We start from the raw sequence: 24,990 nt of genomic DNA, 5'->3' as shown, positions 1-24,990 counted from the left end.
CAAAATTAATATTTACAAGCAGCAGCAAATAAAATATGCTTCATGAGTGACATTCCCTCTCTCTGTGCTCGTTTAGAGGGTGGGGAGAACCTACACTTTTGTGAAAACTGTTGTTTTCTATTTTTCCACAATTACATGTATTTGGAAGCTATTGTACACTCTTGTAATCAGAAAACACAACTGTTAGATCAATGCTATTGTACGTTTTATCTAATACACTTACTACACAGGTTTCTCTATTTACTTCTTGGTGTCTAGAATCATAGAATAATACAAGATGGGAATCTGATTGCTAGATCTAAATTTAAAAACTGGGGCTCACTACTTAATATGTTATGACTATCTGGCAAGCACTAGGCAAGTACAACCACTTCCAAATCCAACAACTCAGGTACTCAAAATATTACAATATAGAATTGTAATGATTCCCAGCTTCCAAGAAGTTGCTTCAGTATGTAGGAATGGCCTAGTTCACACCCTAACACTAAAGCATAGTTGTTTAGCTGGAATATAGTTTGTTTGAATGTGTGAACCCAGCCCAGCAAACTAACTAGGAAAGCCATTGTTTCTTGTCTGCTTGTGAACTACTGTTTAACTATGGTTTGCCATAATCTCTGAACCTAGCAGCTTTGCTTAAGCATGTTTTGTTGGGCCATCCTACCAGCGATACTTGTTAAGCAACAAAAGCACAGGGCAAGAGCAAGAGCAGCTGGAAAATAAACCAAGCTTTGGAAAATAAACCCTTGGCCTATTTGCTTGTCTGTGAGATGATTCATGGTTTGTTGAACCATTGGTTAAACCACTGTTTAGCATCATGTATGAATGCAGCCAACGCCAAATTAGTCAGGAGAGGGGAAGGGAGTTGAGGGGAAGGGGTGAATCAGAACCACAGCATTAGTCAGCAGATTCTGAATTTTGATCCACAATAGAAAAGATACCAAAAGACATCGGAAATAGATGGAGGCAATTACAAATAGCTGTGTGATGGATGGTTGACATTGTTAGGGCTTCGAATGTATGTCAGCTTGCAGTGGTTTTGCATTCCTGTCACTGCCACTGCTGTTGCCAGGGGCAACAATGTGCTGAAGCCAATAAAAAGGAGAGGAAATGAGGGAACACTCAACCTTGGAAGAAGCTGTAGGTTATGTGCTATAAATTATGTCACACTTAGCAATATGCTGTATCAAAATTCAGGAAAGCTTTATGCAGCTGCCAGCAGGACCAAGTCAATCACAGTGTCTGTTTTTGCCATAAAGCACATATTATATAAATAAGCCTTATGTGGTTTAAAGCATGCCGTCCCAGTTCTTTATTTATTATTGGGGAAGAAAAGGGGAGGGGAGGTAGTGGAGAGGTAACAAAAACAAGTTCAAACAGTGCAAGGATTCATCTCTGTAGCAAGTAACATGGATTTCCCCATTCCTTGTCTGCTCTTTGGCAAAAGAATTTAGCTGTTTTGCATTTTTGTTAAAATAACATTGTTCATTTCATTCTTCAAACATTATTACAAACAGAAAATAATATTAAGGTTTGAAGATCATCTGGTAATATAAACAGATTTCCAAAAATTCTTTTGTGAACTTTGTGCTATACAGGATGTGGCAAATCTCTGCTCCTCCCTCCAGTCTTAAATCTGTGTCCGCAACATCGTAATTCAGGATTCATTCCCACTGATGTTTCTGCAATGCAATTCGTCTACAATGTTTGCGGGCCCTTCAAAAGTGGATGAACATAGCACCTTGTTTTCTTAAGTCAGGTGGTTTTAAGATTCTGAAATCCTAATATAAGAAGTATGTTAAATACAGATTTGCATGCATTCAGAAGACACTGACAGAGAACAAGCAGTACGTTTCATATTGCAGCATTCAGATTGCTAAGATTTCTAGACAGAAACTACGTTTCATTGAGTAAAGGCTATAGCACCTCTATTCAACTGAGAAACCAGACATGTCTGCATTTGATGCTTACTGTAGTTAGTGACAATTTGAAACCAACATACCTATATAATACAGCCAACAAGCTCTATCTGCATACACACAAAACCATCTGCTGCTGCACAATATAGCCGTGAACGTTCTGCTGTATTCTGCATTAGAAGAGGGTGAACACAGGACACCACTGTAAAAAAAAACCCCCAACAAGTGCTTATATGCAACTGCTGTGACATTAGGGAAACTGCCTTGGTACATTTCCCTTTGATTTGTTGGACTTACATATAACTATTCCCCCCCTAAATTATTGTTATTTTTATGATTGCCCAAATTTAAACCCCAGCTTCAAGGATGAAAGGAATTTGGAGGTGTCAGAGAGAAGGGAAAGGGGCGGGTGAAAGAAGAATACTGTATAGCATGACTAAACGATTGAAGGTTTATACATTAGTAAACATCCTAGAAAGACGGGGTGGGGACTTAAGAGTTGGGCAGTTGCATGTCATGAGGCTAAAAAGCTGTCCTGCCTGCACTATAGGGGTATGGTCCAAGAGGAGAGAAAAGAAGTGGGATACCTGAGCCCTGTAGTAATATAGGCCATACTGTTTTCTCCATCTGATCCAGCAGCTGTTCCAAGTTATTAGAGGTCCTTCACATAAGTAGCCCTTTCCTTTCTCCGACATAACTGAATGGTCGGTATTCATTCCTATGGGTAAGTAGAATGCTGCAGCTGGGGACACTTGCAGTTGGGCAACTCCTCCCACCTTTTCTACACTGGCTGGGCTGGCCCTCAATGAAGGCAAGTGCAGTGCGTCTTAGTGCAGAGAACACACAAAAATGCACGGCCCCCTGCCATGGAGGGAGAGTTCAAGCTGAGGAGGGCTGTGGATGTTTCAAGGCTTGGTGGGGGAGCTTTCCCCTGTTGTGCTATATAGCTCTAGAGAGGGCTGACATCCCCCAAACCTGAGCATTTACTATTATGCATGGGCACAGGAAAAAGGATCCTCATTCCTTTGCTCTTCTGAAACATATAGTGTGTGGGGTGGGTGGGTGTTTAACTCTGTGGTGCCCCCCTCCCCAATCTCTTCCTCCAGGATGCTTACTGTTAAGAAGATTGCAAAGGGGAAATGGGGAGCAGAAAGAGAGGTCATTTCTCTATTGTCTGCCGATTCCCATTCCTTTTTTTTTTGTTCTGTGTTCAGCTGGCACTTGTGTCTCAGCTGCTGTGGTGGCCAAAGACTTAATTAATAGCCTGACAGTCTACCTGTGCATTTTCATTTCTGCTTCCCCCACTCTCCTCTCCATCCCCCATTCCGGAAATCCTGGAAACAGGTTCTTGTCAAGTGGTTTGGTTCCTTCTGAACCCCCCTCCCCCTTTTACAAAAATCTATACTTCTGAGTACTTAAGACAGTGCCATGTGTACTACCACCCTGGGAAGGTGATAACAACAGAAAGTACAGGCAGCCACCATTCTGTACGAAAATCCCAGGTAGCCATCAGTAATCCTGTCAATTCAGAAGCCCAAGTTGGCATGCTAAGAATGTGAATTGTGTGGCTTTGTATGCAGCGTGGAAGATGCAGAGGTAAAGCTACCTGCTCTCTTCAGTGAACACCCAGCTCACATAATTAAGAATTGGGGTCTGGTCGTTTGGTGAAGCAATCGCATGACACATTCTCCATGTGGTGAGCGTTGCTTGCTGGTACATCCAGGCCAGATTCTCAACACGTGTAACAGGTTGTATGAAATGAACCTGAATAGACCATGTAATTCAAATGCTAACTAGGGAAGAGGATGTGATTCAGGAGCAGCAATGCCATTCCAGTAGTACTGAAATTTTGCTAAATATGATGTGCTTAAATAAAAGAGCATTCATTTCCAGTGCAGGCAACTCCACTGATATATTTCGGTATTAAACATGATTCACACTGATTTCACACAATATGCAAAACATTCACTGTATCCTCAGTACATGCAGTTTTTGACTTGATTTCCGTTGGCTGCAATAATGGATTAGGCCAACATGTTATTGTTAAAAAAACTAAAAACTAAAACCAACCTGGACAGAAAAAAGCAGAGGTAGTCATTGCTCCATTTGTGACATATTCCAGTGTCATACCAATCTTTAACAGTAATAGTCAAAGTTAATGTGATTTAGAAAATATACCAGAAAGCCATGTTCATACCCTATAGTGCAAATTCTCTACCAGAAGGCAACAGATTTCATTTTTATTATGCAATTTTCATGAAATACCATTGGTTTTTTCCTTAGGGCGCAAAGCAGCTTTAAAAATGTTTAAAACAAAATTCTAAAGGAACCCAAATTACCATGCAGAATTTTTACCTTTATAGAAGCTTCTGCCTGCAGAACAATTCAAATTGCATTGCTAGTACGAAAGTCTTAAGGAAGCCAGAACAGGTTGGTGTTTTTGAATGTAATGAAGTTCATATCTCCTCTTCAACAGAGCAAAGACAGGCAGTTCTAAAAACCCTGATCAATCATTTGAAGCTTTGTTGTAAAAAAAGCACACACAACCAAAAACCCCTCCTGTAGAATAAATACAATGCAGGCTTCTCTGAACATTCAAGCACAATAAAAAGGATAACTATGAGAAGTGCAGGTAATAACTGGTTCATATCAGTAAATGCTGAATTAGTGCAAACCCAAGTTATTATTACAAACTATTCTCTCCCGCCCCGCCCCCCGAGCCCCTTGCAGATGCCTCAGTCATTTTTACAAAATTTCAGCCATGCTCTCTCTTAATTAAACTAAGCTGTAAGCTTCATTTACGCCAGTCCTTTATGACCATGTTTGCCATCTTTCAAAACAGCAGCTTGAAATAAGCTGACCAAATGCAGGCTGCACCAAGCTGCTCATGTCGCTGCAGATACCAACAGAATTGCAGATCCTCCCTTCAGACCAAGTGAAATTCCAGGAGAAAAAAAGGCCTAAACCAGCCGGGTTGCCTTCATCTGAATTAAGCATGTTCGTGACACAGCATTTGTTTTGTTTGTTTTAAAATGACGCAACTAAGCTTTAAACAAGCCTTTCTGACACCTCCTATCCTAGCAGCAGGAAAACATGTGCAGACTTAATTTATGACCCCCTGAGACATGGCAAAGGTGGAGGAAGAGGATGGTGAGGACGTGGTGGTGGTGCTGGTTGCCTGGGAATGCAGTCTTTTTTGGTGCAGCTCCTCCCACCTATTTCTATTGGCCACCACCGAATCCATCATAGGCTTCAGTTTCCCGTTCACTTTCACCAAAGCCTGGGAGAAAGCAGAAGAATAGGAGTCACAAATCACTGGGTTAATAGATGCTCATTTCAGTCCACTGAAAATATAGAATCTTTGCTCAGTTCAGCATTCCCTGGAGCTCTGCGAGATAGGTTCGCTTCTGGAACATTTTATGAGACATGGCGTCTTTTTGCTGATATGTACTGTTCTAGAATAGGGACGCGGGTGGCACTGTGGGTTAAACCACAGAGCCTAGGACTTGCCGATCAGAAGGTCAGTGGTTTGAATCCCCGCAACGGGGTGAGCTCCCGTTGCTTGGTCCCTGCTCCTGCCAACCTAACAGTTCAAAAGCATGTCAAAGTGCAACTAGATAAATAGGTACCTCTCTGGTGGGAAGGTAAACGGCGTTTCCGTGCACTGCTCTGGTTCGCCACATGACCCGGAAGCTGTACACCGGCTCCCTCGGCCAATAAAGCGAGATGAGCGCCGCAACCCCAGAGTCGGCCATGACTGGACCCAATGGTCAGGGGTCCCTTTACCTTTACTATTCTAGAACACAACTTTTAATGCAGGTGCAGGGAATCTCTGGCCCTACAAATGTTGTTGGTCTCCCAATTCCCATTCCCCTTAGTCACATCACCAAAGGCCAAGGATGATGGGATTTGGACTCCAGCACCATAAGGAGGACCACAGATTCCTCACTTCTGGTTTAGGAAGCCTGGGTCCACAAAGTAAAATGCAATCACACACCCCCCCCCCCTTCATCCAGACAAGCAACAGACATTATCTCAGTTCAAGCACTAGAGGTGGGTGAAGATGTGGCTTAAGGAGGGTCCCAAGGGTTGTAAAGAGTAGCCTGGCTGCATTCTTCTGCTGGTCCTGAGGTTCTCCACTCCTACTCTATGGGATCCTTGGAAGAAAAGGGGGCCGGTAATGTGCTCTTCTGGAAAGCAAGTTAAAATCATGCAAGTAAAGTAAACCACCTTGAGCACAAATGTATCTGTGGAAAAAGCATACATACATTCATAAACTGATTATGACCATGCCTTCTATCATTCATACATATAGTACATTTTTATGTATATTAAAAGAGCCTAGCAACTCAGGTGTTCAGATTAGCTAACAAGGATGAGGACACTTGCCAGCCTCAAATGCTCTTCCTTATTGCCTTAGGGTTATTAAAATTGAGTAAAATAAATTGAAGGGGATATTTCCATGGTCTTTGATTTTTCAGTCATAAGTAAAGTATAGGCAATTAATTCTATAGAATAGTGATAAAATATATAGTGTAATTAAAAAATACCATCGTTTGTTATGCACATTAATCAGGTGACATTTGGACTAGAAAAACTCTGAAGGCTAGATTTTATGTATAGGGTATAAAATGCCTTTCTTCAGAGGCTGCTTTGATATTTAAGCCCTATTTGTACATTTTAATACACTTTGGCTTTGGGACACAGATTCACTCTTTTAATTAAACAGACTACTATAATTCCTATGGAAATTAGCCTTTTAAAAATAATTCAGCCACCAAAGCATTACTCTCAGACTTTCTGGATACAAAGTACACTATTTGGATTTTATATCTGCCTGAGATGTAATTAAAAACTCATTTGATTACTATATATTTTGGCTCTCTTTTACTTATTAAATCCTTGTAATCAATTTTCTTTTATGAAGCTTCTGGGAAATTATCTCAAAAGCAACACATTTCTCTTCCCTCCCTGCAGATTCCTTGAACATTTACTAAATAACTTTCTTAGCACCTGTCCGTATCTGAATCAATCCGCCAATTTATTCCTGAGCTGCTCAGATCTTTTGGCTTCAGTACAACTGAGACTCTGTACCTTCAGCTCTTTGTTCTATGCATCGTGTGCCATTTTGTTGAATGCCAGTTGCTTAGTGCTGGCTTTGTGCAGACTGTTTCTTAATTCGTTCCCTTAAGGATTCTGATAGTTCAAAGTTGTTACCCAACTCCTACTCTAACAAAAATGTGACAAGTTTGAGTCTGGCTTGGTCTCCAAAATCTAACCGTTGCTGGATGATACTGGAGAAGTAAAGTCATACTGAGGATCTTTTATGCAGACAGTGAACAGCTACCATTGGAAAATAAATATTTTTCCTGACTGCAGCCAGTAATCAACACATGTAAATATCAGGGCAAGTCATTACAGGTAATGCAGTTTTTGTACAAAAGCGTGTATGGAAGAGAAAACTGGGGAATTTCATTGAAATATTCATACTTTATATTTGGTTGGTAGTTCATTCAGAAAATTCACGGGTGAAACTTCCTTTGATATTATGAATGGTTATAGCTCTTCAATAAAATGAAACCTTTGTGGGCTGGTTCACACTATGCATTTAAAAGCAGTCTGGATGTCTATTGGGTATGGACTCATGTGGACAACTGTGAAGCATGAACTGGGGACATGATACAGTCATACAGTCTTTAGGGTCATGAATCCGAAACGTATTTGGGAAGCTACTCTTGGAAGGAGGATCCTGAGGAAGCTAATACAGCCCAAGGGTCATGAGAACCTCATTCCTGGGCCATCTCAGGAAGCATAAGGCGACAAAAATGTTATGGTGAATCAGGCCAAAGCTGGTCCACCATCCTGATCCTAAGGTATATGCTTCTGGAGAGCCCACAAGCAGGGCAAGGAGTCAACACTCTCCCAGGAACCTGGGTTATACTGAATCAGCTCATAGGTTCATCTAGCTTAGTACAGTGGTGCCTCGCAAGATGAAATTAATTCGTTCTGCGAGTTTTTTCATCTTGCGAATTTTTCGTCTTGCGAAGCACAGTCAAGTCGCAACTGCACCTCTTCAAACGGTTTTAAGAAAAAGGAAACAAACTTGCAAGACGTTTTCGTCTTGCGAAGCAAGCCCATAGGGAAATTCGTCTTGCGAAGCAACTAAAAAAACGAAAAACTCTTTCGTCTTGCGCGTTTTTCGTCTTCCGAGGCATTCGTCTTCCGAGGTACCACTGTACTGTCTTCATACACTGATGGGCAGTGGCTTACCAGAGTTTCAGACAGGAGCTTTTCCAGCCTCTACCTGTAGAATCCAGGGATTTAAATGGGAACCTTTTACATACAAATCATGTGCTCTACCACTGAGCTATTAAGTACTCCCTCATTGTTGTTCCCTGGCAAGAGGGATTCAGAGGCATAACTATCATGGCTGCTGATAGACATATCCTTCATGCATTTGTCTAATTCCCTTTTAATGCCATCCCATCGGCGGCCATTACTACACATTGTCAAGCCAATTCCACAAATCAGGCACATAAAGTAGTACTTTATTTTGATTGGAGCCTACTGCCAGTCAATTTCTGCCTTATGTATAAATTCATACCTCTTGTTCTCAAAACCATACACGTTCTTATATTTGCAGTGTTCATTTGCAAACTATTTTACAAAGCCCTGTGCTTGCCCTTGCAATTCTGTGAAGTGGGTCACAATGTCATATAATATAATAAATATTATATATATTTTCTCTAGGTTGTCATCCCTGACAAAGATGGGACTTGAACATAATTCTCGTGGGTCCAAGCTGTTAACTTGGTCGGGGAATTATTTGGGCTTTCACATTTCTCCATCCCTGAGGGGAGGCAGTGGCCACTGGGAGATCTGTCATTTGTATCAAAAGCAACATTTAGAATCATAGGTCAAATACAGACCATGGATGGAATTCAGCATTGCGCTAGTACAAACGTTGTGTCTGTGTAAGCATTGCAGCTTGCCAGATAGAACAATTCCCCTCTTCTCTCCCACCTGTGTGCTGTTCTGGGGGGTTGTCCCTTAAAGCCATTTACTTGCACTCCTGCCAACCTAGCAGTTCAAAAGCACGTCAAAGTGCAAGTAGATAAATAGGTACCGCTCCGGCGGGAAGGTAAACGGCATTTTCGTGCGCTGCTCTGGTTCGCCAGAAGCGGCTTAGTCATGCTGGCCACATGACCCGGAAGCTGCATGCCAGCTCCCTCGGCCAATAAAGCGAGATGAGTGCCACAACCACAGAGTCAGTCACAACTGGACCTAATGGTCAGGGGTCCCTTTACCTTTATTTGTACTCCCTGCCCACTTCAGAAAACTCAGAGCTAGAGCATCCCTAATAGATGTCTGACCAGCCTCTGCTTGAAAATGTCCAATGAGAGACAGGCCAATACCACCTAAACAACTGGTTCCATTTCTGAACTGCTCTTACTGTGAAACAGTTTTTCCTGGTGCTCAACCAAAACATTCCCTCCTGCAACTTAAGCCCATCTAGTCCTACCTTCTTCTGAGGTAGCAGAGGGGAAATCTGTGTGCATCGTACTTTTAAAGCACAGCACATGACTCCCCCTCAAATAATCCTGGGAATTGTAGCTTACACCTCACAAGAGTTCCTATTCCCAACATCTTTTAACAAAATAGAACCCTTAAGATTCTTTGAGGGGAAATCATATGCTGTAAATGAGCTTGTTTCCCCCCTGTTCTAAGTAGCAAGCCCTTCGGATATTTGAATGATGTTATCACATTCCTTCTCAGTCTTCTCTAGGTTAAGTACACCCTTCAATCTGTCATCATAGGACTTGTTTACAAAACTTCTGACCATCTTCATTGGCCTCCTCTGGATCCCATTCCAATTTGTCTGCTTAAATGTATAGCACTCAGAACTGGACACAGTATTCCAGATGAGATCTTACTAATGCAGAATGAAGTATTACATCCTGCAATTTAAGAGCTATTTTACCCAACGATGTTAAACACCTGTAACTTAAGAGCTTTATAAATCAAGCATCTCTCCTTGCCCCCTAAAACCAGTTCCAAACTGGTTCAGAGAACAGTGTGTCACCCAGTGAATTACAAGCAGAACTTTCTGCTGCAATGTAGATTTTTCTTCAGGGCTCCCATCCAAATATTGACCAGCTCTGACTCGCCTGTTTAATTCATGAGCTTTGACAAGATAACAGCACACAGTCGTCTTTCTGCAGATCTAACACTTGTAAAGTGTGTATGTGCAATAAGAACATATAAATTCTCTTTTATTACTGAGCAGAATATCAGAAAGCTACAAGCCACCATAGTCACACTGCTCAGTAACCCACTGGGTTCTAATTAATCATTTTTACTGAGGCAATTGAAAGAGATCCTGGTGACTAGAGGAACTCAAAGGGGACAAAAGGTGTGAGCATGTGAAACTCCTGCAGAGGTTAATAGAGTCAAAACTGGACTGCGGGATGTGTTTTGCTGACTAGGTTATTCTATAGAATATATGGGGAATCATTTCACCTCCTAAGGACCCTGGAACTTTATCAGTTCAGATAAATTATGACCTTTTTTTAAGGGCCACTATAAGAATGGAAGTAAGCTACAAGAAATCTGGGGCTGCCACCAAAAAATGTAAGTTCTGTGTAGGGTTATCCCCTCTTGCTCTGTAGCTCTCTCTCTCTCTCTGCATGTAGTACAAAAGAAGGTTGGAGACTCCTCAAAACCAAAAATGAGCAAGTGCTCCTATATCACTATGAAAAAGAGAAAAAAGTAACCTAGTTACCTATAATGGTTATGCGAATGAGATCCAAAAATGTGCCAGAATTAAAGCAAGCAAATTTCCTGTTGCTAAAATACAGTGGTACCTCGCAAGACGAATGCCTCGCAAGACGAAAAACGCGCAAGACGAAAGAGTTTTCCGTTTTTTGAGTCGTTCCGCAAGACGAATTTCCCTATGGGCTTGCTTCGCAAGACGAAACATCTTGCGAGTTCTTGCGAGTTTGTTTCCTTTTTCTTAAAGCCGCTAATAGCCGCTAAGCCGCTAAGCTGTTAATAGCCGCTAATAGCCGCTAAGCCGCTAATAGCCATGCTTCGCAAGACGAAAAAACCGCAAGACGAAGAGACTCACGGAACGGATTAATTTCGTCTTGCGATGCACCACTGTAGTTAAATCACTGAAGAGCACAGAGATGGGCGCTTCTACTGAAATATGTACCCAGGTCATGAGGTGCCATGTTTGTGAGTCAAATCTTTTGTTGCTCCATAATAACTTCACTAAAATTGAGAACCTGGTCTATAATCTCTTCTGCAAAGAGTGGCTGCTTCAGATTAATGAATAGGCAGCAATCCTTAAGCCATTCTTACGGAAGTAGCTCTAGCAAAGATAGCCTGAGAATTGTAACCGTAGGCTTCCGTTTGCTCCTGCAATTTGCCATATCCAAAGAGAGTTGGGCAAAACACGAGATGACTAACCATTTACTTTTGAGTTACAGATAGGTAGCCGTGTTGGTCTGCCATAGTCAAAATAAAAAAAATCCTTCCAGTAGCACCTTTAAGACCAACTAAGCACCTTTAAGACCAACTAAGTCAGTGTATCTGAAGAAGTGTGCTTGCACACGAAAGCTCATACCAAGAACTAACTTAGTTGGTCTTAAAGGTGCTACTGGAAGGATTTTTTTTACATTTACTTTTGGCATTTCTTCCACACAGCAATCAATACTTGCTGCCTTGCTGTTAAACAGATTTTGAAAATCTCTTCAGTCCATATCAGTCTCTTTTCCTTAGTTAGTTCTTTAGATTTACCCTCAGCTGGGAATTTGCCAGCCAGATGTAAGCTGTGATTCCGGTTTGTTCAACACTTACTGCAAGCATTCAATCCATCATCATTTCTAGCCCTTTTCTGAGGCAATAGAGTTTGCTCTTTGTCTTTCTTGAAAACTGAGTAGCTGTTAAATTATCCATTAATCTTCTTTCAGATTTGCTGCAAGTTTTGTTTTGTTTTAAAACAGAGGGTTTACTTCATTGGCCATCTTTTCAAACACATTTTCCAGCTTCTCAGTCCGCCTCCTCGGGTTCTAAATAGGCACCTTTCCCTCTCAGTTCATTTCTACATATTGCTCAGCTAATTGTCACCTCTTACTCACCTTTTCACTAAATGAAAACATCCCAACTGCTACACCCTTTCGTCAACCTATTATTCCAACCTTGGCTCTCAAACGCCTTGGCTCCCGAACCATCGAAACCCGGAAGTGAGTGTTCCGGTTTGTGAATGTTCTTTGGAACCCGAACGTCCAACATGGGCTTCTGCGGCTTCCAATTGGCTGCAGGAGCTTCCTGCAGCCAATCAGAAGCCACGCTTTGGTTTCCGAACATTTTGGAAGTTGAACGGACTTCCGGAACGGATTCTGTTCGACTTCCAAGGTACGACTGTATTATGCTTCGGAGCTGAAGTCATTATCCAGCAGTTCCGTCCTGTGCCCCATACCTGCCATGCAATATTTCCACTCTGATGAAACAGAAAAGAACATCGACCTTAATGAAACAAAACAAATCCATCATGGGGGTGGGGTGGGGTGGGAAACTTATAGTCTCAGCAACTATCAGGCTCACCAGATTCAAAACCAACTTTCAAATCCACTGTTCAATTACATGCATCACTGACAACCAGAGAAACATAACAAACTTTCTCTTATAACCCTGTAACCCTCTCGGGAGGGTTTGCTTTGATTGGTATTAAAGAAATCTCGAAGTAATCAAGGTTGCCCCAGATCTGGTCAGGCATGGTTGCCTCCTTTTGAAGTTCCACCCCCTATTTTGGTTGGCATCACTTCCAGGAGATAGAGAAATCTTGATGCCACTGTTCACATGTAGTTCCTGGAGGTGCACGCATTTTCCAGGCCAGTGGGAACTGCTTATGAAAGTATGTGAAAAGTGGATTATCAAGAGTTCCATTTGTAAGGCTTAAGCTTTGTATCTTGTGGCAATGGCCTCTTTCACATCCTGTTTGCTAAGGAATGCTCCTCCTCCAGCTTCTTCAGATACTGAACAACTGGCACAAGTGATTGTGGAGGGCACAGAAGTGCAATCAGCATCCAAAGCAAAATGTATTCGCTGCACTACGTTGCCTACTGCCCGTTTGGTTCACAGCAGTACATTTACCACCCCCAAGCATTTTGCTTTTCATTGAGCATATTGTGCATAAATTAAAGGACTTGTTACAACTGCAGCGTTCCGTTGGCATCACCCAACAGAGTCATTTAATTACAGGGTCACACATAATCTATTGCTTAATGATGACAAGCTAGAGAGGATATCAAAACGTTTTTGCTAGCAGCTGAGGCCATTATGCATGCCCTTTTGTTTGTGTTCCAAGTGTATCGTATTTGATAAAGAATGCTTCCGAGGACTTTCATTTTCCTTCTGTGTTATGATGTACGAAGCACTGAGAAGACATATAGTGACAAATGCAACCTGACCCTGGAGGGTTGAGACGAAGCAATGTCAATTCCTCTACCCTTTGTACTGCATTCACAGGGATTTAAGAAGGCTCTTTCAAATCCTTGAAAGGAGCATCCCATCTGGAATTCCAAAAAGAGAACAGAGCACTTACAGAAGCAAAGATGCTCTGGATGTCTCCCACAAAAACACATCCTGCTCGCATTCTTACTCAGACAGGGGCAGAGTGCTTGGCCTCCGACCTCTTGTGTCCTTCCATCTCATGGGGTTGCCATCTCTGCTTAACAACGCAGAATGGTAATAGGTTGGGATTCTTTTTAGCCTCTTTTGTTATCTTCTATTTCTCATAAGAAGACTCCTGTCCCTTGTGTGTGAAGCACTTCGTTATAACTGAATTTTAGAGAAAATCAAAACAGCTATAAAGATACCCCTTTGACTGTGTGCAAACAAACAGACTGCTTTGATTTGTGTCGTTTTGGGCCAAACAGGTGCAGTGATGGGGCGACACACTTGATTTGCTGCAGAGAAGCAATGGGTTTGGACAAGGGGCTTAAATCCTCTTCTTTCTGCTTACTCCATTCCCCCTGCAAACCTACCACCACTACTGCAATTCTTGCCACATTCTGGGTTCAACGTATGCTTACCTCATCACAGGGACAACTGACTGGGCACAAAGTTGCAGAGGAAATAAACTGAGCGCGAGGAAGGTTAAGCTAAGCACCTCTTCCACCCACTTGCCCTCTGCATGCTGTGGCCTTCCCTGTCGCTTTGCAGCTGTTTGGCAATAACCCAGGTTCTCAGACTTGGAATGATCACTGAGTGACTGATTTGGCCCTTTCCTTACTGCACTGATCTGGCATCTTCTATCTAGTCAACTTTATGTTCAAGGCAGATCACGAAGACACACAAATATCCACATTTTAGACACTCATCGCTTTAAGCATAAAAACAATGCACACATTTCCTCCAAAGTCTTACAAAGCAGGAGCTGATCCTATCCAACAGAAAAAAGCAAAGACTTTTTAGCAAATGAAGGTAACGGCAAGAAAAAACAAGCTGAGAATAAACTAGTTAAGTATAGGGACTATAGTTCCCACGTATATTCCATGTGTGACATTTTGAACTGTAACATACTGGAGCACATTGAAATTAATGCTTCTCTTCCAGTTGCATGCATTTTCCAGTTCTGTAAGAAAATCCTTGTTACCAAATGATGAATTTGAAACCATATTTGTTTGCTAAGTGACTTGCACAAATAGAAGGACTGCTAACTGATGTTATTTCACAAACTGCGAAGAGTTTTGTGGTACCTTAAAGACTTAACACATTTATTATGGCATAACATTTTATGGACTTGAGTTCAATTCATCAAATGCATGTAGTGTTATTCTGAGATGGCAGGTATATATCTACACAGGCAGAGGTGGAAAACGAAAGCAGTGCAAAGGGAAAATTAAATGCAAAAAACCCGAGTAACAACATATGTAAAATAATTACTGCAACAAACTAACATAGCTAACCCTTCAAGAAATTATTTCAGTTTTAGCTGTCTTAGTTTTGTGTAACACAATCTTAAGCAGGGGTCAGCAGACTTTTTTTGGAGGAGGCTGGTTCACCACCCCCCAGACCTAGTGGCGGGCCAGACTTCACGTGCGGCAGAGGGGGCTTCTCTCTCTCCCCCAGCCCCTCCCCTCCCCCTGCCTACCTCCTACCGCTGCTCTGCTTGTGGTTGGGAGCCGGTGGCGGAACCTCTCCTTTTTGGGACAGCTTTCCCGGGTGGGAGGCGCAGGGCCAGCAGGTGTGCCAAGCTCCAGCCCACAGCGCGGCCATGAGGAGAGGCCGGTGAGGATTCCTATCAAAGCCCAACCCTCTTCCTCCGCAGGGCAGGGAGAAGCCAGGAAGAGGGAGGGAGGAGAAAAAATAGCAAAAAATGGCACCCGAAAAGTAATTGGAAAAAAATGGTGATCGCACCGATTGCAGAACCGTTTGCGGGCCAGATCTAGAGGGCAATTGGGCCTGATCCAGCCTGCAGGCCTTAGTTTGCCGACCCCTGATCTTAAGCATAGTTACTAGTCAGAAGTAAGTTCAACTTAATTCAATGGATTTGTTTGCAAGCAAGTGTGCCTAAATCTACTGCTTTGTCCTAGTCATTTGTTTTTAAAGGACAACACATTCTGAAAGCAGTATGTAGCAGAAATATACCCCAGATTTGTATTTCCGCAAAAAAAAAAAAAAAAAAAAAAAAAGGGTATGAGAAAAGAGAGGCTGGCCAGGAACAATGCAGGATTAGGAACAACAACTAATCAAGTAATGTATAAAATAATAAAGTAATGTGTGTAGGTGATCAACTACTTTTTAAAAAGAACCATACATCCCTATACCATTGTGCTACTTTACAACATGTAGCTGGAATCATCAGATTGTGCATCATCAGTCAAGCAAAATATGCAGGGATGACATCAGGATTTGAGGTAAGTTTTACAATGGATTAGAGAGAGGGAGAACACAGACAAACAGACTGGCATGATTTTGGGGGAGTGCAGTGGGGGAAGCCCCGTTCTGCTAGCAGGAGCCTTTGCACTGGCTCCCACTTATGGAACTCCTTAGTTGCATGTGTCTCATTGTACTTTGAATGCATGTTTGCTTGTTTTTAATAGTGACTGTGAGCAAGCTTGAGCAGCACTGGGACTGCGGGGGGGGCATGGTTTAACCTGGCCTTCCCCTATCTTGGGTCCCCATATGTTGTTGAACTACAACTCCCATCATCCCTGCCCATGCATGAGCAGGGATGATGGGAGCTGTAGTCCAACCCCAACCCTTCCCTTGCTATGGTTCTGATGTAAATCTCCCCTCAAGCTGCTACTTTGAACTAATGGCAGCACCAATGGGAGCTTCCTTTCTGATGCAAATAGCAGCTGGAGAAGTTGTTCACCAGGACCATGGCAGCAGGAAAATAATTAAACTCTCCCTGTCTACCTTCTGTGGTCCCTATGGTGCTCAGGTTTCCCCACAGCTGCTAGTAACATTTTTAAACACACACACACACACACACACACACACACACACACACAATCTATCATAATATTTTGTGTGTGGCCTTACTACATTAGTTGTAATATGTGGTATCACTAACAGTGTCAAAGATAAGGCATAATAGATAATAAGCACTCTAGAAACTAAGGAAGGAATGGCGCCAGAAAACAGAACAGCAGAGAAAGCTGTTCTCTGACAGTAAATGCCTTTATACTGTCAGCAGGCACGTACATATCCAAGCATTTATCTGCAAATGGGAGAGAGGGAGGAAAAGAAAGGAGGAGCCCAGATTTTGCAAAAGCACAACATGCTATGCTAGCATATCTATTACATTCTGTGTTTAGACAAGTTATTACCATTAAAAGCAGGATTTGTGTGGAGGAAGGAAGAATCCCAGAACTGGAGATGTCTAGATCATGATGTCCTAACTTAGGCTTCTTAACCATGCATAAATGGGATTTACAGTGCCTCTATGCATCATTGATGCAATGGCTGCCCTGGAAATTAAGACTCAGCTTTATATTCCAGGGAGCATCTCACTCAGTGTGAGACTGTGACATCTAGTTCTCTGTTTACCCCTAAGGCTGGTATGGCATTAACTTCAAGTTCTGACAATGGAAAAAAAGAAGGGGGCGGGGAGAGAGAGAGAGAGAGAGAGAGAGAGAGAGAGAGAGAGAGAGAAGGAAGAGGCGAGGAGAGAGAGAAGGCAGGAAGGCAGGCAAGAAAGAAAGAAAGAAAGAAAGAAAGAAAGAGAGAGAAAAGCTGAGCAACGGCTTAACAGTTGTGCAGCATGAATCAAAGGCCGTGGGGGAAGAGAGTTAGGAATTCAGTTGTGCCTCTGTTGCCCAGATAACTCCTGCAAGTTTAGAGCTAAGTGATGCTCTTAGTGTTCCTATTCAGCCCTCTCACACAACCCTCCTGAGATGCTTTTCTTGCCGTCCTGCTTACAAATTCTGGCTCTTCTGGCTCTTCAGTTCTTCTGGTTTAATAGACAATGGTTTTCTTAAATGACCAGTTCCTAAATTTCCCCCCTCCTAACTTCTTCCTGAATTTATCTAAAATGTGACATCCATTTTAAACAATATGCTTATTACAACTTCATTCAGTGCCTAATTGTATTTTGATCTGAAGCTACCAATTATAACTGTATTAAACTTATAAGGATGAGCCATACGTTATAAAGCCAAGTCAGCTGAACATCAAGTCAACAGGGTGCAGTGAGGGTCTGCATGGGGAGCATCTCAATAGTGAAGGACTTCCATAGGAACCACTGAAAAATCTGTGTGTGTGTGTGTGTGTGTGTCTGCCATCCACACCAAACATGTCCGAGAGTCACATTATGCATATAAATGGGTGCCTGCAGTGGGGGCTTTGTGTTTCCTGCTTTAAACAGTAGCTCTTCTGTGATGCATTTGAGAACGAGGGCCGTCTTAAGCATATCCGAGACCGTGGTGCAAAGCTCCCTCCGGCGCCCCCCCCCCAGTTTCCCAGAGTTTTTTAGGGAGGACGGCGCTGCTGGTGGGTCTGGAGGAGGCAGGCAGTGGCTGGAGGGCGGCTCCTCCGATGGGGAAGAGGTGGAGGCTGGATGTGGCACCTCCCGGCTCAGCTGGCCACTTCGTGGCAGTGGCCACGGCAGACGGAGGCTCTGGGCGCGGTGCTGCTTCGGTGCGGCATGGCAGCAAGCTGATGCCAGAGGGTGCCGCGTCCAGCCTCCGCCTCTTCTCTGGCGCCCTCCAGAACCTGGTGCCTTGCGCCACTAGCATCTATGGGTAAGACGCCCCTGTTGAGAACTGTCTGAGATAGTCACCAAGTTTCAGCAGCAACTCTCTAATTTTGAACAAACGAAGTACCCAAACCCTGAAACCTTTGGACTAGAGCTAAAACAAAAGGTCTTTAAAGCATTGAATGTGCAGGTGAGGGAGACTGGGGTGGGTGGTTGGGTTACTTGGCGTGAACGTAGCCGGGGTGTGTGCAGGTGAGGGCAGCTGCCTCCCCTAAATCAAGTAAATAAATAAAAATACTTAACTAACTGACCAATTGCGTCACAGATAACTTAGTTCTGCCCCACCCAACATAATGCTTGCCCCCCCCCCAAATAAATCTTGGCTACGCCCATGTTTCTTGGCTATTTTTTTTCTCTTCCTTACTGACAGAGGATAGAGATTTGGGCCTCATAGGCACACATTTATTTTACTACATTAGAAATGCTTCGGCTTCTTTTCCTGCCCTGTAGAATGAGTGAGCCCAGGACAGATCTCATGAAGATCGAAAGATTGAAACCTCCTGCAAAGCTGTTACATAACATCTCCCTTCTCCCTTCTGCAGAGAGGCAGGGCCAGCCAGCCTCCCACCTCTGCAGCAGCGGTATGTAAAATTACCTGATAGAGAGGCGTGCAGATGCTATCAATCCACTCCAGCTGCAATCGAGGCAGTTCATCTTTCCTGTTCCGATCAAAAATAGCCTGAATTGAAAGAGCGGGAGGGAATGAGAGGTTGAAAGTGGAGGGATATGTCATGCTTTATTACTCTGCAGTATTTTACAGATGTTGCTTCATATACCAAGGCTTTGGATCCAGGATCAAATTGGTACAAACTGAATGCTTTTGAAAACCATAATCAATCTTTATGCACACTTTCCTATCTTTTGTCTACGATGAAAAGCAATCCATTTATTCTCCGGCCCTGTTTACAGCATATGTAAGTTTAATTTATTTGGCTGTTATACCATGTAATTCCTTAACATCAAACAAATCTACCATATTGTTGGCAGCATTCATGTTGCAGGTGGAAGAGAGAAGGAGGAGGAGGGCAATGATAAAGACATGCAATTGCCCCCAACGTCTCTTCATTTTCTTGGGAGGAAGATGTGCAGTGCAAGTATATACATGTCACTGAATTCAAGGGGCCTTGCTTCCAGTTAGAGACGGGAGAGAAATTCTGTTTGGTTCACTACCTAAATCACACTTTCTGGAATACTACACAGCTATCCTTCGCAATTCACACTCCTCCAAATTTTGCAGTGCATTTTTCCAGGCAAAAAGAGCATTTATTATGGGAAATGGTGCATTAAAATGCAAGTAAATAGTGAAAAGAACATGCAAATATCCATTTTATTATGGGAAATGGCATGCAAAAATCTGTGTATTAGGAAAAAATGCTGATGAATTTTCATTAGGACTTAAAAAAACAAAGCAAAGGAGAACTAAACTTAAAAGATTGGAAAAATGAGAAACTGAAAGAAACTGAAATTTATAGAGAGGTCCATCAGTACTCCCAGGTAAGTGAGTTTAGGACGGAAGCTTCATGGGCTGCATTTCTTGGAAAATGTGTTGTTATGGAACAGAGAATCTATTTAGAAAACAAACTATTTCCTCTTTCTTTGTTTTGTTCATTGGGAATGTTTCTTCTGGGCCCAGGCCTTCTGGGTGAGTATAGAAAAATCAGCAGCAAAGGCCAAATTGGAAATAATGAGCAGGAGGGCTATAGCTTATTTAGTGTTCTTTCTTTGTTTTTCATTCCTAATAATGTAGTTTTATATGTAATTTGTCCTGCACTTAGCCACAACTGAGAGATGCATCATACTTACTACATGTTCTCTTCCTGTCATTGTTACCACTATCAGTAATATTTATTATTTATAAACCACTTCAAAGTTTTAGGCACTATAAAAAAACAAACAACTACGACATGTCCTGTTTGCAGGCTTATAGACTAATGAGAAAAACACCCAGTCAACCCCCGGAAAAAAAATAACTTGAAATGGGCTGATAATTTTTTGTAAGGGACCCTATTTATTATGCAGCTCAACTCGGCTTTCTCTCAAGACCCAAGCAAATTATTAATTAATCAATGAATCAAATTATAATATCCCCTAGGAACCCAGGGTGGCCAAAACAAAGCATAGGGCTCCCTGTCCTGTGAGGATAGCAACTGACTCCTCCCCCTAGTGTGCACATCAACTCTTCAGTTCCATTTGCTTTTGTCTTGATTTGCACATGGGAATCACCAGTTCAGGTGCAGTACATAAGACCTTGGATGCGGCTTCTGTTACCGTTCATCCTACTGGAAGAGCCACTGCCTTATGTCTTGGCACCAGTGTCAACAATCTACAGAACTCAATGGCAAAACACATTCCGGCAGAGGTGGCACACCCTGTCTTGCCACTTGAGGCAAAACAGGAAGTGCTGCCCGGCCCTTCAGCTTGCTTGCATTGCCCAGCCTGTTGCCTCCGCTGCCCATTTCAGGAGAGATTTCAGGTGAGATCTTGGCCAAAATTGCCAAGATCTCAGTTGAAATTGGCACCAATGATGGCAGAGCACCACAGGGTGACATCTCGGGGGTTTCTGCTGCCTGAGGCAGTGGCCTCACCCTGTCTAATAGCTGTGCCGGCCCTGCGTCCTGGACTGGACCTACTCCAGATGGCAAGTGGGGCTGCATCTGTCAATGTTTTTTCACTGGAAACTCCTCCCTGTTATAGTATATGTCAAAGAGAAGAGTGAACCAGGTGTGAATCAGTGGGCTAATAATGTTGGTCATTTTAGTCAATGATCAGTTCAAAATAGGCTACTTGTGGGGCAAACAAGAGTTGCTGGCCAACACTCTATTATCATACCTTTGCATGCTCAAGAAGTGTTCATTTCAGGAAAGATGCACCACATAAAAACGGACAGAAAAGACATCAAGCCAACCTTGAAATTGTGCTTGCTCGTAGAAATATCTCTGGCTATTTCTGGTTCAACTTCTGTGCCTTAGGAGGTTGGACTCATTGATGTCAAATGAATTCACAAGATAAAACTGAGGACCAAATAAATTTATATTGCCTGGAAATGTAGTCTAATCTGTTCTTATCTTTTTCAGTTATCCATTTGTATTTTTATGGAAACCAGGTAGGTGCTACTTGACAAAATAACTATTTTCTTTCTTCTTTTTAAAAACAACTAGTGTTTTGTTATTCAAGAATACAGTAAGCACAATCAGGGTCCCTATTTTTGTTTTTGTTTTAAAGAGTTTAGTTCCTTTTTGGACTTTTCTTTACACTTTGTGGTTTTAATTGTTACATACCGTATATACTCGAGTATAAGCCGACTTTTTCAGCACATTTTTTATGCTGAAAAAGCCCCCCTCAGCTTATACCCGAGTGAGGTGGGCGGCGGCGGGACGAACGGCCCAAAAGGAGCCCTTTCTCGCCGCTGGTCCCGCCACCGCCCGCCTCTTGCAAGGGCAGGCACTGTTGGAATAGCTGCACTACGCTGTGCCTCTCCGAACCACGGCTCCTATGCCTGCTCTTGCGAGCTGCAGAGGCGGTGGCGGAGGGACGAGTGGCTCCTTCCTCTTCCACCACCTTTCCCGCTGTCGGCGGAGGAGGAACGAGCAGCCCAAAAGCAGCCCTTTTGGGCTGCTTGTTCTTCCTCTGCCGCCGCCGCCACCACCACCACCAGGTTTGTGGTGTGGTGAACGGGCTTATATTCGAGTCAATAAGTTTTCCCAGTTTTTTATGCTATAATTAGGTGCCTCGGCTTATACTCAAGTATACATGGTACTTGTGTGTCTTTTCACATTTGTATTTTAACAGCTACATTTTTTAAAAAACAACAGCAACACAGCAACAAAAACAAATTTCTTACAGTATGTTCTCATTTTTACAATGAACTCTAAAATGAGTGGTGAACTTACAGAAGGAGTGAGTTTGAGCTCAGATCTCTCTCTGTCTCCTTGTTCAAAGAACTCGCTTGTTACCAGTTCGGCAACCTAAAACAAATAGCAGATAATCAGTTAGGATTCATATTATTTGTTAACAAATTTCCTGACTGAAACCCTGATTAACGAGCAGAAGAACACGCCCAATTTTAAATATATGGTCGCCTGCAGTCTTTGCTGACTCAGAGCTGAAGTATTTTAATACAGTGGTACTTCGGCTGATGAACAAATTGGCTCCCAGATGCAACTGTTTTGGTTTGCGAACATTTTTTGGAAGCCGAACATCCGACACGGCTTCCGCTTGAGTGCAGGAAGCTCCTGCAGCCAATTGGAAGCTGTGCCTTGCTTTTCGAATGGTTTCAGGCATCGAATGGACTTCCAGATCAGATTAAGTTTGAGAATCAAGGTACCACTGTAGTCTAAAAGCTACTCATCACTAACCAATATGTACCAACAGAATACGCACCCAAATAATTTTAAGGTTGTTGGGATTATATACCAGGTACAGAAGTTTTGGGTGGAACTGGCACACCCATGTACCAGGGAAATCTGGCTGCTAACTCTGACTTCTCTGCTTATTGCTTCAACTGTGTACATTTCTGATCCATTTAACTTCTGAAATACAGGTGTCACTTCTGTCTTCTGCTCTGAACCACTTAAAACTACCATTTGCATGGACTGAATGGATTAGAGCTAGTCTTCTTTAACTTCATTTAGAGAATGAGAATTTAAATGGGAATGCAAAAGTTGGCACTACTTACAGGTGCCTTTCTGCATTTGTAACAACCTGACTGTGTGGCCGCACCTGAACTTGGGAACTCCTTGCTCATTGAGATCAAGCAGGCACTTTCACTGTACTCTTTTTGGTGCCTGCTAAAAACGTTAAGACAAACCTACCCAGGTGCTTAGAAAGTTGAGGCAATTTTAATCTGTTTTAGTATTTGAACTTTTGTAGGTTTTAAAGAATGGTTGTGGATTTCTTGATTTTATTTTATCTTTTTGTAAACTGCTTTGAGGTTTGTTTGTCTGTTTACAATCAAGCAGTGTATAAATTTTATGGAATAAAATAAATAAATGGCACCAAGCTCAAACTGGACAAATAATTGTCGTTTTGAAAACATGTGTTGATAACCTGGCAGCGGCGGAATATAAGCTTAGCCACTGAACTCCAAACTAAGTGTTTCCTTTTTATACCACTGCCATGTGATGTGTGCATGGAGTCACTTCAAAGATAAGCCCCTCGTGAAACTTTTTTTTTCTGGGGGGGGGGGGTTGGGGGAATCATAGCTCAGTGGGAAAGCATGTTCTTTCAATGCAAAAGTTCCCAGATTCAACCCCCAGCATCTTCAGGCAGAACTAGTTAAAATTGCCCTCTGAAATCCCGGAAAGCTGTTGCCAGTCAGAGCAGGCAATACTGAAGGTTGGTCTAGAGGTATAAGGCAGCTTCCAACGTTTCCATGCTGCCGCCAGACAGCTGCTTTGGAAGGATACTGAGACAAACCATAACACCGGTCTTGAAAAACCTACATTGGCTCCCAGTACGTTTCCGAGCACAATTCAAAGTGTTGGTGTTGACCTTTAAAGCCCTAAACGGCCTCGGCCCAGTATACCTGAAGGAGGGTCTCCACCCCCATCGTTCTGCCCGGACACTGAGGTCCAGCGCCGAGGGCCTTCTGGCGGTTCCCTCATTGCGAGAAGCAAAGCTACAGGGAACCAGGCAGAGGGCCTTCTCGGTAGTGGCACCTGCCCTGTGGAACGCCCTCCCATCAGATGTCAAAGAGATAAACAACTACCTGACATTCAGAAGACATCTTAAGGCAGCCCTGTTCAAGGAAGTTTTTAATGTGTGACATCTTAGTGTATTTTTGGTCTTTGTGGAAGCTGCCCAGAATGGCTGGGGAAACTCAGCCAGATGGGCGGGGTACAAATAATAAATTATTATTATTTTTATTATAGGCAGGTTTGGCTCACATGGAGACCTCGTGGCCCACAACAAGGTGTCATTGTTCAAGGAAAGCACCATGCAGTGGTACTTGTAGATTTAAGCTCCTTTTGCATGGCAGCCACATTGTGAGAAGTAACCTGTAAAACAGCTTCGTTTAAATAAAATAAATGTAGCCAATATTTATTTATATATATATATATATATATATATATATATATATATATAGTTTCCTACTTCAGAGTCAGCTACATATATCTTGGTTGTACATGAACATCTAATTATAAGAAGAGATTAAGAATGTTTCGACACTTTTGTAATGTTTTATCTACTTCATTGATTTAATTTGCCTTCAGAAAGGGTTAGGTTATAAATCTAATTGAAACAAAGCTAAGGATACATATGAGTAACTTCTGGAAATATGCAATGTTCTTCTGCAAAGTTAATCCTAATTGGATTTTCAGGTTGTGTTTCTACAACAATATGCTTTTAAAGAAACAAAAAACAAAACCCGAATGTAGTATCATTTTATAAAAAAATAATAATCCAGGGATGCAGACTGCAAGGGACACTGGTATAAACAGGCCCCTTGGCTATCGATGTTCTCTCTGTTGCTAATGTGTGACTACACAACTGCACACTATGTGTTAAAAATTGTACTGGAGATCATATACTATCTGAAATGACAAGTAGCATAATTTAATGGTTTTCTAGCTTATATGACCAGTACTACCCGAAGCCATCATCCTAGGGAGAACACATTGCCTAATGGTCAGCATTCAGGTTCTTCCCCCTTGCCAGGTGTCCCCCCCTTTTTCCAACATGTGGGCTGAGTACATACACCATACATTTAAATCACATTTCTGGAAACTGTATTTTATCCCTTAGGTAAAGGTAAAGGTAAAGGGACCCCTGACCATTAGGTCCAGTCGTGACCGACTCTGGGGT

The 24,990-nt window shown here is 42.5% G+C and overlaps 1 protein-coding gene across 7 annotated transcripts in view; it reads right to left on the bottom strand.

Moving 5' to 3' along the window:
- Positions 1-1,277: 1,277 nt before the first annotated feature.
- The window catches only part of PDE11A (phosphodiesterase 11A), a 162,191-nt gene continuing 138,478 nt past the window's right edge, over positions 1,278-24,990 (bottom strand). For 6 of the 7 annotated variants that reach the window (XM_081023757.1, XM_081023759.1, XM_081023760.1 and 3 more), the window contains 3 exons: positions 22,077-22,151; positions 18,782-18,865; positions 1,278-5,196 (listed from right to left, as the gene is read on the bottom strand). In XM_081023757.1, the coding sequence (XP_080879883.1) occupies positions 5,020-5,196; positions 18,782-18,865; positions 22,077-22,151 (336 nt within the window). In that variant the 3' untranslated portion in view covers positions 1,278-5,019. The remainder of the gene's footprint in view (positions 5,197-18,781; positions 18,866-22,076; positions 22,152-24,990) is intronic. The other variant, XM_081023758.1, reaches the window with a different exon arrangement.

The sequence above is a fragment of the Podarcis pityusensis genome, assembly GCF_964106645.2.
Source record: "Podarcis pityusensis genome assembly, chromosome: 1".
Classification (NCBI taxonomy): domain Eukaryota; kingdom Metazoa; phylum Chordata; class Lepidosauria; order Squamata; family Lacertidae; genus Podarcis; species Podarcis pityusensis.
The sequence above is the reverse complement of the archived record's forward strand: the minus strand, read 5'-3'. Positions and strand labels throughout refer to the sequence as shown.